Below are 10669 nucleotides of genomic sequence, written 5' to 3' on the forward strand. Positions count from 1 at the left end.
CAGAGCCGATGTTGTGTCTAGACATTGAGAAGAACGAGACATGTAGTGGCTGAAATGACAAACACGAATTAGCCGACTGAACAATAAGACTCTGAGGCTGTTCATCAGAACCTCCTGTTGTCATGACTCAAATGTCATAAAAATGTCATAAATGACGGAATGTACTGGAAAAGTTCAAAATGAACTTGGGACTAGTGCAAGTTTTATGAGCTACAGAACTGAGGGTCTTCATCGTGCCCCTCCCCCCCTCCCCCCTCCCCATCATCCTCCCCCCCAATATTTCCGCACAAAATCATGCTAAGGTTACACAATCATCCCAATTCTCTCCTAACTCAAATTCCCAAGAGGATTCATCCGCCAGGGAGACAAGCATCCACACCCAGACTGAAGTCTCTGTTGTCTCACAACAAACAGGAGAAGTAAGAAGCGTCACAAACGGATGCCAGTCATCAAGGTCAACTTATTTTCTTCCTTGATTCCTTTTTATTTTTTAAGACCTTTTTACCAAACCTCATGATGACAAGTAATTTCAGTCCATTAATTTCTCTGCCGAGCTTTGCAACAAGTCAGGATTTAGTTTTATAGCCCATTCGCCTACTTAGACCTGACCCACATGTACATCCTGCTCATCGCTATTCCGACCAGACAGTGTTCCAGACATCAAAGACAGCCTAGTGAAGAGTAGATAATCCAAATGGAGAAAATACAAGCAGTCATAATAATTAAAAACCGTAAAACCAGACACATTCATTCCCAGATGCACCTTATTGTCACTTAACATGGGATGGTAAAACACATTAGCAAAGGAAAACAAACAGAGTGGCCCTAGGTATAATCACAGGAAAAGACCTGGTGACTCTTTATCACCCCCCCCCCCCCCCCCTGAATACATTCATGGCCATTTAATGGTTTTGTACACAGGCCAATACACTTTATTAAATATGTAACATGAACTCCAATATTAAACCTCATAGTATGTGGTAGTGATGGGTTGAAAACATACTAACTTGTCAGGAAAGACAGGACTCCTCTGTCAATGTGTCACCTTAGAAAAAGATGTGGAAAAAAGGAAAGAAGAAAAGGTAGCGTATATAATCAGAGACATGACGTGAGTGCTTAATGACGGTTTTTAAAGATCACAGACTTTACTGTGACTGTCACTGTAAAGACGGCTTTGCCCCGAAGGTGACGTTCCGACCGCAAGATCACCAGGTTCTAGAAGCTTCCACAGCGCAGCCATGACGACCCTCCCTGTGACCTCGTCATGGTCAAAATGCTGCGTCGGAGTGACATCAGCAGATTGCTATCGTAGCATGATGCTAACTCCGTGGGAGGGAATATCATGAGTTTTCCTGTATAGTTAGCGTTAGCCCCCCTGTAGCAAGTTTGTGGTAGCCTTTCATGACGTGCATTTCTTGACCCAATAACCGCCAACCTTGTTTGAACTGTGACAGAAACAATCTCCCTAAGACAGGATCAGTGGTTTGCGCCATGAAACACTCGGGGGAGAGCAAGCAGAGAGCATCAGGCTATTAAAATGAATCTATATTGCGAATTACTGATGTTGAATTACTGATGTCAAATGACTAATATCAAAAACAAAGGGGTACAATAATTTATTTTTCACACAAAAAAATCAATTATTTTTTCTCTTACACACCTCACTGTATATCAGAGGCTTACAGTTTACTTCATTTGGAATAATCTTTAAAAAAAAAGTATAATAATAATCTTAATTGGTTAGGGTTGGTGTAACAATACAATCTACAAAACCAGTCACATGTATCCGATTTATTCAACATCACAGCACACACAAATTGAAAATAGAGCTTTGCATATACAATTTTAAAATTATAAATAGTTTTTGTCTTTTTCAATACTACGAGTAAAGTACATTTCCTTGGCAATTCTATCAACAGTCTGTGCTAGATTAACACTTATCGTCAGCAGAGTGGCCGGATCATAAAAGAGAGTTCATAAGAGCAAATGGAATCTCCGTCTTATCATCCTTCCTCTGATAAGACAGGTCATAACAGTCAAACATTGCTGCTGATATAACTTGACTTCAGTGCTATTTATTTAAGATGGTGCAGTTGAGTAGATTAAAATGATATTTCCAGGATGGGAGGGTGGGAAGGGGTAAAATATTCAGTCCCTGAAAGAGATGGACAGCATTTGATTCAACATGCTAGTACTGGAGTCCAAAAGTAATCATAATGGAGTTGAGCTGTGGGGAGCCCTGATTCATCTTTACATGTGTTAGCGTGTGGTGTGTGTCTGCATGTGGTGTGTGTGTGTCTGCATGTGGTGTGTGTGTGTGGTGTGGTGTGTGTGGTGTGTGTCTGCATGTGGTGTGTGTGTGTGGTGTGTGGTGTGTGTCTGCATGTGGTGTGTGTGTGTGGTGTGTGTCTGCATGTGGTGTATGCGTGTGGTGTGTGTGGTGTGTGTCTGCATGTGGCGTGTGTGTGTGGTGTGTGTCTGCATGTGGTGTGTGTGTGTGGTGTGTGTCTGCGTGTGGTGTGTGTGGTGTGTGTCTGCATGTGGTGTGTGTGTGTGTGTGTGTCTGACATCAGTCTCTTACTGTGCACAACATGCCCAGCATGCTCTGGGCTCTGTAAAAACAGACACTTTGAAGATGAGAGACTCACACACAGACACACACTACAAACACACACAGACACACACAGACCCAGTCGTGTGGAGCAATGCTTTAGTAGAATTCTTCTCCTTTTCAGATGTGTGTATAATTGATGACACCTCCTCTGGTTTGCTGCCTCCTGTGACTGGGCCTGCTCTGACGTCTGGAGATGCAGGGTCGTCCTTATGGCCAGGACGCCGCTGGCCGTTGAGGAAGTCGAGCAAAAAGGGTTCGAAAAAGGGTCATATTGACGTATAAAGTGATCTGGCCGATAGCAATTGTGTTCTCAGCCTTAGTGTCAGGATCAGAGAAAGAGAGAGGGAGGGAGGGAGGGAGATAGGGAGCGAGGGAGGGAGGGAGGGATCAAGGAGGGGGTCAGGAAGGTTGCTCTATCAGGAGGTCTCTGTGAAGTAAACACAGATTGTAGGAGGGTGTATTGGAAGTGCAGTGAGGCAAACTGCTACTGTAACATACGGGGAGGGTGTTTTTAAACTGTATATTTGTGCTGCAGTGTATTGATTCAAACACATAATTTAAGATTGTGTCGTTGAATTGAATTTCGTATACCCTAGTCTGAATATGTGGTTAAAATAAAGTGAAGTAAAACATTCTAGTTTCTTTGAATCAACACATGGTCTTTATGAGTAGAAGTCCATAGCGTTTTTCTCACTCTCGTCCGAAGACGGGTTCCGGTGCTGGTCCGAGTCCGCCCTGAACATGGGGCTTCTCTGGAGGGCTCCGCGCCCCCCGCTGCTCCCCCGAGAGGCAAAGGGGGGCGGGCCGGAGCTGTCAGGGCGAGGCGGGGGGGAGAGCTCCTGGGGGTTGGAGAGCCAGCCGGGGGAGGAGTGGCAGGTACCCAGGCCCTGGAGCCCTCTGGCTGGGCTGGAGGACCCGGCGGAGGGGCTGGGCTCCAGCAAGGCCTCCCTGATCCTCTGGTTCTCCCTGGTGGCCGCCTGCCACACCACCTCAAGCTCATCTTCCACCTCTCTGCACAGGGACGAGAGAGGGAGAGAGAGGTTGGTGTGAAGAAGGGAGAGAGGACAGACAAGAACACAAAGCGGGATCGTCGTGGAGACCCCTGGAACAACTTATCTAGACAGACAAATGTTTAAAAGAATGAGAGAGAGATACAGAGAGACACAAGAGATAGAGCAACAAGAGAGAGAGAGATACAGAGAGACACGATAGAGAGAGAGCAACAAGAGAGAGAGAGAGATACAGAGAGAGACACGAGAGAGAGAGAGCAACAAGAGAGAGAGAGATACAGAGAGAGACACGAGAGAGAGAGAGCAACAAGAGAAAGAGAGAGAGAGATACAGAGAGACACGATAGAGAGAGAGCAACAAGAGAGAGAGAGAGAGAGAGATACAGAGAGAGACACGAGAGAGAGAAAGAGATACAGAGAGAGACACGAGAGAGAGAGCAACAAGAGAGAGAGAGAGATACAGAGAGAGACACAAGAGAGAGAGTAGGTAGGTAAGTAAGAAACGGATCAAGGATCCAGAGTTGAAACTGTTAGTTCAGTTGACAGGATCATACTGCAGTGTTCATTTAAACAGGGAGAGAGCAGACCCAGAGCATGCCAACTTCACGCATTGAGAGCTCTGGGACTCCTCCCCCGACTCCGCCCAAAAACCCTTCGGCTGCACATTAGGGATCACTTCCCCACTCTGAGGATACACAAGCTGCAAACCACCATGACAGAATAAGAGGACGCGGTGGGCAAATATAATAACTATCATCAACTTCCTATTAGTTATCTTTCTGACGTCAATAAGGCCTGGGTCAAGCTAATCTCGTCCCATAGGTCAAACAGTCGTCAAGCAAGAAGCAAGGGGTTGCTAAGGGCCATTTGCTAAGAGAGGGCTGACAGCAACAGGACAAGGGGTCATGTGATCAAATAAATGTCCCATTCAACCAGCAATTAATTACAGCTTGCTGAAATACTGGGGGTGGAGGGGCGGGAATGTATAGTGACATTATGGTATGTAAATCAGCATAGAGAGATAGAGAGAGAGAGAGAGAGAGAGAGAGGGAGAGAGAGGAGGGAGAGAGAACAGTAAGAGAAAGAACAAAGGGAAGAATAGAGAAGAGAGCGAGGTTGACCATGAAAGACAGAGAGAGAGAGATAAAAAGAGAGACCACTTTCATCAGACCAGATCAATTCTCCCTGTCTTCTCCCTGGCTGACAGAGGCTGAATGGGCACAGGCAGCCACCCAGCACGGCTATAAAGGGGGGCTATGGAGACCAGGGGCTCTGGACAGGAAGGAGGGTAGGGAAATCATCCCCATCATCCTTAGGGCACATCCCTCATTTCCTCTAGCACTCACGGGGAAGAGATCAGGGAGAGAGAGAGAGAAAAGGGAGAGGGGAGGAAAGAGGGAGAGAGAAAGAAAGAGGTAGAGAAGAGAGAGGGAGAAATAGAGATGGAGAAGGGAGGGGATGCAAAAAAGGGAAGGGAGAGAGGAAGCAGAGAGGGAGGGGAGAAGAAGAAGGGAAGGGAGAGAGGAAGCAGAGAGGGAGGGGAGAAGAAGAAGGGAAGACAGAACCGCAAGAGGAGACGTGTCTGTGAGGCCTAACAAGAGGGAACACTTACTGGCATGGACGTACGACCATGACAGGCTGACTGTAATAAGGATAGTGTAATCATATACGTACACGTGTGTGTGTGATGGCAACGTCACTGAAGAGGTCCCTGGAGTGCATCTTGTCCTCTGTGTGTGTGTCATTATAGTGAATTATAGAGTGATTATGGAGGGGTTGGCATCCTAGTAATCGCCCTGTGACTGGGGAGTGTTGTAGTTCCATGCTGTGCGTGTGTGTGTGTGTGGGGGGGTCATGAACGGTGAACTGGTGCGTAAGAATAGTTTGCTTGAGGGCGACTTGTGTCCAACGTTTTTTGACGTTTGAGGCTGTATTCAACGACAAGATTTAGCCAGGGGTACCAGGGGCTGTGCTGGTGGTACTAGAGGCTGTGCTGGTGGTACTAGGGGCTGTGCTGGTGGAACTAGAGGCTGTGCTGGTGGTACTAGGGGCTGTGCTGGTGGAACTAGAGGCTGTGCTGGTGGTGGTAGGGGCTGTGCTGGTGGAACTAGAGGCTGTGCTGGTGGTACTAGAGGCTGTGCTGGTGGAACTAGAGGCTGTGCTGGTGGAACTAGAGGCTGTGCTGGTAATGGTAGGGGCTGTGCTGGTGGAACTAGAGGCTGTGCTGGTGGAACTAGAGGCTGTGCTGGTGGAACTAGAGGCTGTACTGGTGGTACTAGAGGCTGTGCTGGTGGTGGTAGGGGCTGTGCTGGTGGAACTAGAGGCTGTGCTGGTGGTGGAAGGGGCTGTGCTGGTGGAACTAGAGGCTGTGCTGGTGGTGGTAGGGGCTGTGCTGGTGGAACTAGAGGCTGTGCTGATGGAACTAGAGGCTGTGCTGGTGGTGGTAGGGGCTGTGCTGGTGGTACTAGAGGCTGTGCTGGTGGAACTAAAGGCTGTGCTGGTGGAACTAGAGGCTGTGCTGGTGGTACTAGAGGCTGTGCTGGTGGAACTAGAGGCTGTGCTGGTGGAACTAGAGGCTGTACTGGTGGTACTAGAGGCTGTGCTAGTGGTGGTAGGGGCTGTGCTGGTGGAACTAGAGGCTGTGCTGGTGGTGGTAGGGGCTGTGCTGGTGGAACTAGAGGCTGTGCTGGTGGTGGTAGGGGCTGTGCTGGTGGAACTAGAGGCTGTGCTGGTGGTGGTAGGGGCTGTGCTGGTGGAACTAGAGGCTGTGCTGGTGGTACTAGAGGCTGTGCTGGTGGAACTAAAGGCTGTGCTGGTGGAACTAGAGGCTGTGCTGGTGGTACTAGAGGCTGTGCTGGTGGAACTAGAGGCTGTGCTGGTGGTACTAGAGGCTGTGCTGGTGGTGGTAGGGGCTGTGCTGGTGGTACTAGAGGCTGTGCTGGTGGTACTAGAGGCTGTGCTGGTGGTGGTAGGGGCTGTGCTGGTGGTACTAGAGGCTGTGCTGGTGGTACTAGAGGCTGTGCTGGTGGTGGTAGGGGCTGTGCTGGTGGTACTAGAGGCTGTGCTGGTGGAACTAGAGGCTGTGCTGGTGGAACTAGAGGCTGTGCTGGTGGTACTAGAGGCTGTGCTGGTGGTACTAGGACATGGTGGAATGCAGACCTCTCTCTCTCTTGACTCCGCTCTCACTCTCCTGCAGTCTGTTCCCCCCCCTTCTTGCCCCCCCCTCTCTCTGCCCTACAGGTGCCCTTCTGCAGTCTGCAGCAGAGAGATTGTGCATCATCAGCAAATGGCTCGCTCAACATGCCAAGCCCCTCCACTGAAGTGTCTTCCACTGTGTGTGTGTGTGTGTGCGGGAGTGTATGTGTGTGTTTGGTGTGTGAGAGAGAGGCAGACTGCAAGGCATAACAAAAGCATGGGAGGGAAAAAACAAGGTTGCATGAAGGAGAAATACAAAAGAGATAGAAGGAGAGGGGGATTTCAATGGACACTTAGACCCCCAGCAGACAGAGAGAACAGCACAGGACTGATTCATCCATCCCTCAGACCCCCTGCCCTCCCAACATCCTAACCAGGACGGATGACTAAAGCTGGAGCGACAGCTACACTGTGATCCCTTCCTCCCTCCCTCGGTCAGTCTCTGCCTGTCTGTCTCTGTCTCTCCTCACCTGACTTCCCTCCTATCACATGCCCTCCTTCCCAGCCCTCCAGAGTTGACCCAGTTTGGTCACTCTCTCATCCCCAGCTAAACCCACACAGGGGCCCTTCTCTGGTAATGACACCAGGACGATCCACTCAGACACTGTGCTGCACTCTAGATTGTTTTCTGAGACTCATACACACCACAGAGATACAACCAACCCAACTGTCACATCTAGTTCTCATTCTGATCTCTATTGTATTTCTACGGTCAGTGATTACACCCCAGTCCGATAAAACTGGAACTGAAAACGAAATACATCTCCTTTGTGTCTCTAAGACATCGGCAGGTTTTCATCTCGTTTGTTTAGTCTCCAGTGTACATCTACAAAACAACTGTCGCTTATCCAAGAAAAGGAAGGAGAAGCGTTTTCCGTGTGGTGGTGCGTGTGGACTGCAATGCAGCAGGGGAGAGAGAGCTGTGTGAGGGCCAGGAGGGGGGGGGGGGAGAGAGAGGACAGCGCTCTTGTTTTGGAAGTCTACCGCTCCCTGTGTGCTATTTGACAGTCTGCAGCCACCTGAGCTGACTGTGAGCTATTGAACTGCCCTGGCATGTTCACAGGTTCTTTCTACTGGCCTGGGCAGCTAGACTAAACACACACACAGTCTCTCTCTCTGTCTCTCTGTCTCTCTCAGTCTCTCTCTCTCTCTCTCTCTCTCTCTCTCTCTCTCTCTCTCTCTCTCTCTCTCTCTGTCTCTCTCTCTCTGTCTCTCTCTCTCTGTCTCTCTCTCTCTCTCTCTCTCTCTCTCACATTTTCATCAGGGAGCTGGCCTTTGAATGAGAAGGGACAGCAGGGAGGGGCTATGGTGTAGGGAAGATCAATGTCTTCCAGCAACACTTCCTGCTGGCCTCCAAGCTTGAATACTTAGCGTTTATCGACTCTATCTGACCCACCGAGTAACCGGGCAACCTTCCCCAACCCGGGGAGGGGGGCTGGGGGACTAAACCACCCAGACTGTGAATCCCCTTCAAAGGTTTCTCATGTAGGACAGGAGGACCCAGAGAGTTACAACATCCAACAGAGAGCGAGAGACATGAGACAGGCAGAGAGAATGAGTGAGAGACAGAGTGAGAGAGATGAGAGACAGAGAGAGAATGAGTGACAGACGTAGAAATATATATAGAGAGAATCAGAGCGTCATTATTTCAAGTGGCGAATCTTCATTTAGCTGACAAGTGGAGATGAACTGACACGGTTATTAGACCCGCGTCCGGGTGGAGGGGGCGGCGCCTGCAAGGGAAGTCATCACGTAAAACTCTATTTGACGTGAGAGGGATAAAAACACTAGAGGATTTGACTCTCACTCCATCCTCTCTCTCTCTGCATCCCCTCTCTCTCTCTGCATCCCCCCTCTCTCTCTGCATCCCCCCCCTCTCTCCACCCCCCCCCCTTTCTGTCTCTCTCTCTCTCTCTCTCTCTCTCTCTCTCTATGTCCCCTTTCTCCCTCTCTGTCCCAGTGCAGTTAGTAGGCTGAGTACTCTATATTTATTACAGCCCTTTCATGACTGGGAGAATCATCATTCTTGTGCTTTCTAACATCACCGTGGTTAGGCTCTTGCTGTCGCAAAGCTAAACGCTACCCGGCATGACTGTCGTAGATACTCTGCCCTCCAAAAAGAATCCACTCATTCTCTCTTTTCAGGCACTTTCCATCTTCCCCCTCCTGCCCTCTTCCCTCCTGCCCAAATCCAGAATCGATAGGAGCTTGTTTGTTTTGGTGTCCAGTGCAGGGTATCTGGCTGCCAAGGTGGGCAGAAAAGAACAGAGAGGAGAGGGGGCAGGGGTGGGAGGGCTGATGCAGGGGATAGAAGAGCAGTGAGGAGGAGGAAAACAGTGTTTTAGTGTCTGGGCAGAGGCTGTGAAAGTCAAATGCATTAGCTGGGGATGGAGGGGGGGGGGGGGGGAATCGACTGCGACTGTTTAAAGCTCTCCTAAAGTTGCACCGTGTCGTCACAGATGACAACACCATCATTTACGGCTGGCTGGGGGAAGGGGATAGGAGGAGGAGGGGGGATGATCTGGAAACAAGAGGGGAGATGGAGGACTTGTGTGGAGAGAGGGAGAGAGAGAGACAGAGAGAGAGAGAGAGAGAGAGTAGAGGGGTTGATTTCATGCACCCTCAGAATAACCTCTCTTGCAGTCTGCAACACCACCACACATCCCTTCAACGGGGCTGTAACACAGCGTCTGGGCTGGAACACAGTGTCATGGCTGGAACACAGCGTCAGGGCTGCAACACAGCGTCTGGGCTGGAACACAGTGTCAGGGCTGGAACAGAGTGTCTGGGCTGGAACACAGTGTCATGGCTGGAACACAGTGTCCGGGCTGGAACACAGCGTCTGGGCTGGAACACAGTGTCCGGGCTGGAACACAGTGTCTGGGCTGGAACACAGCGTCAGGGCTGGAACACAGCGTCTGGGCTGGAACACAGCGTCAGGGCTGCAACACAGCGTCTGGGCTGGAACACAGTGTCAGGGCTGGAACAGAGTGTCTGGGGTGGAACACAGTGTCATGGCTGGAACACAGTGTCCGGGCTGGAACACAGCGTCTGGGCTGGAACACAGTGTCCGGGCTGGAACACAGTGTCTGGGCTGGAACACAGCGTCAGGGCTGGAACACAGTGTCTGGGCTGGAACACAGCGTCAGGGCTGTAACACAGCGTCAGGGCTGTAACACAGCGTCAGGGCTGTAACACAGCGTCAGGGCTGTAACACAGTGTCTGCAGGCCCTGAGGACAGCTGCCTCCACTAGAACAATGTTAGGAAGTCTGGGAGGAAACTTCCCCCTGATGCCGTCCTGCAGTCACATGACCTGGGGTGTGGGCTCACACACCAAGCACACACATACGCAGTCGTAAACTGTACATACACACTGCAACTACACACATACAAACTAAACATGCACACACACACACAGGGTAACTATATACACACACACGGGCCAGTTATATATATACACATATACACACACACACACACTAGCTACAGATCAAGTAAACGGCGTAACCATCAACTGATGCAATAACAGGTTATATTGATGTTTGAGAAAGGCCGTCTTTGCTTCAGGGGCTGTTGCACCCCTTTGTGTGTGTTATGAGGTGTGTGTGTGTTATGAGATGTGTGTGTGTGTTATGAGGTGTGTGTTATAAGGTGTGTGTGTGAGGGTACGAAACGCAGCAGAGCAGAGCTTCAAGTCAAGCTCAGTCTCCAGAGGTGAGAGACTGAGGTGATGCTGTCTCTCCAATCCAGCTAGCATGAGGACCAACATGAGAAGTTGGTGCTGACACTCACACACAAGTCAAACAGACAAAAGGGCAGACGTCCCTCTGTCGCTCGCCCATCGCTCCGT

At 50.0% G+C, this 10669-nt stretch overlaps 1 protein-coding gene across 1 annotated transcript in view; it reads right to left on the reverse strand.

Moving 5' to 3' along the window:
* Nucleotides 1–1869: 1869 nt before the first annotated feature.
* cep89 (centrosomal protein 89) overlaps nucleotides 1870–10669 on the reverse strand; it is an 81361-nt gene continuing 72561 nt past the window's right edge. Inside the window, exon 20 of the mRNA XM_084682483.1 lies at nucleotides 1870–3625. Within this exon, the coding sequence (XP_084538609.1) occupies nucleotides 3277–3625 (349 nt within the window). The 3' untranslated portion in view covers nucleotides 1870–3276. The remainder of the gene's footprint in view (nucleotides 3626–10669) is intronic.

This window comes from Hypomesus nipponensis, chromosome 19, assembly GCF_054491055.1.
Source record: "Hypomesus nipponensis isolate SF chromosome 19, ASM5449105v1, whole genome shotgun sequence".
NCBI classification, from domain to species: Eukaryota; Metazoa; Chordata; class Actinopteri; order Osmeriformes; family Osmeridae; genus Hypomesus; species Hypomesus nipponensis.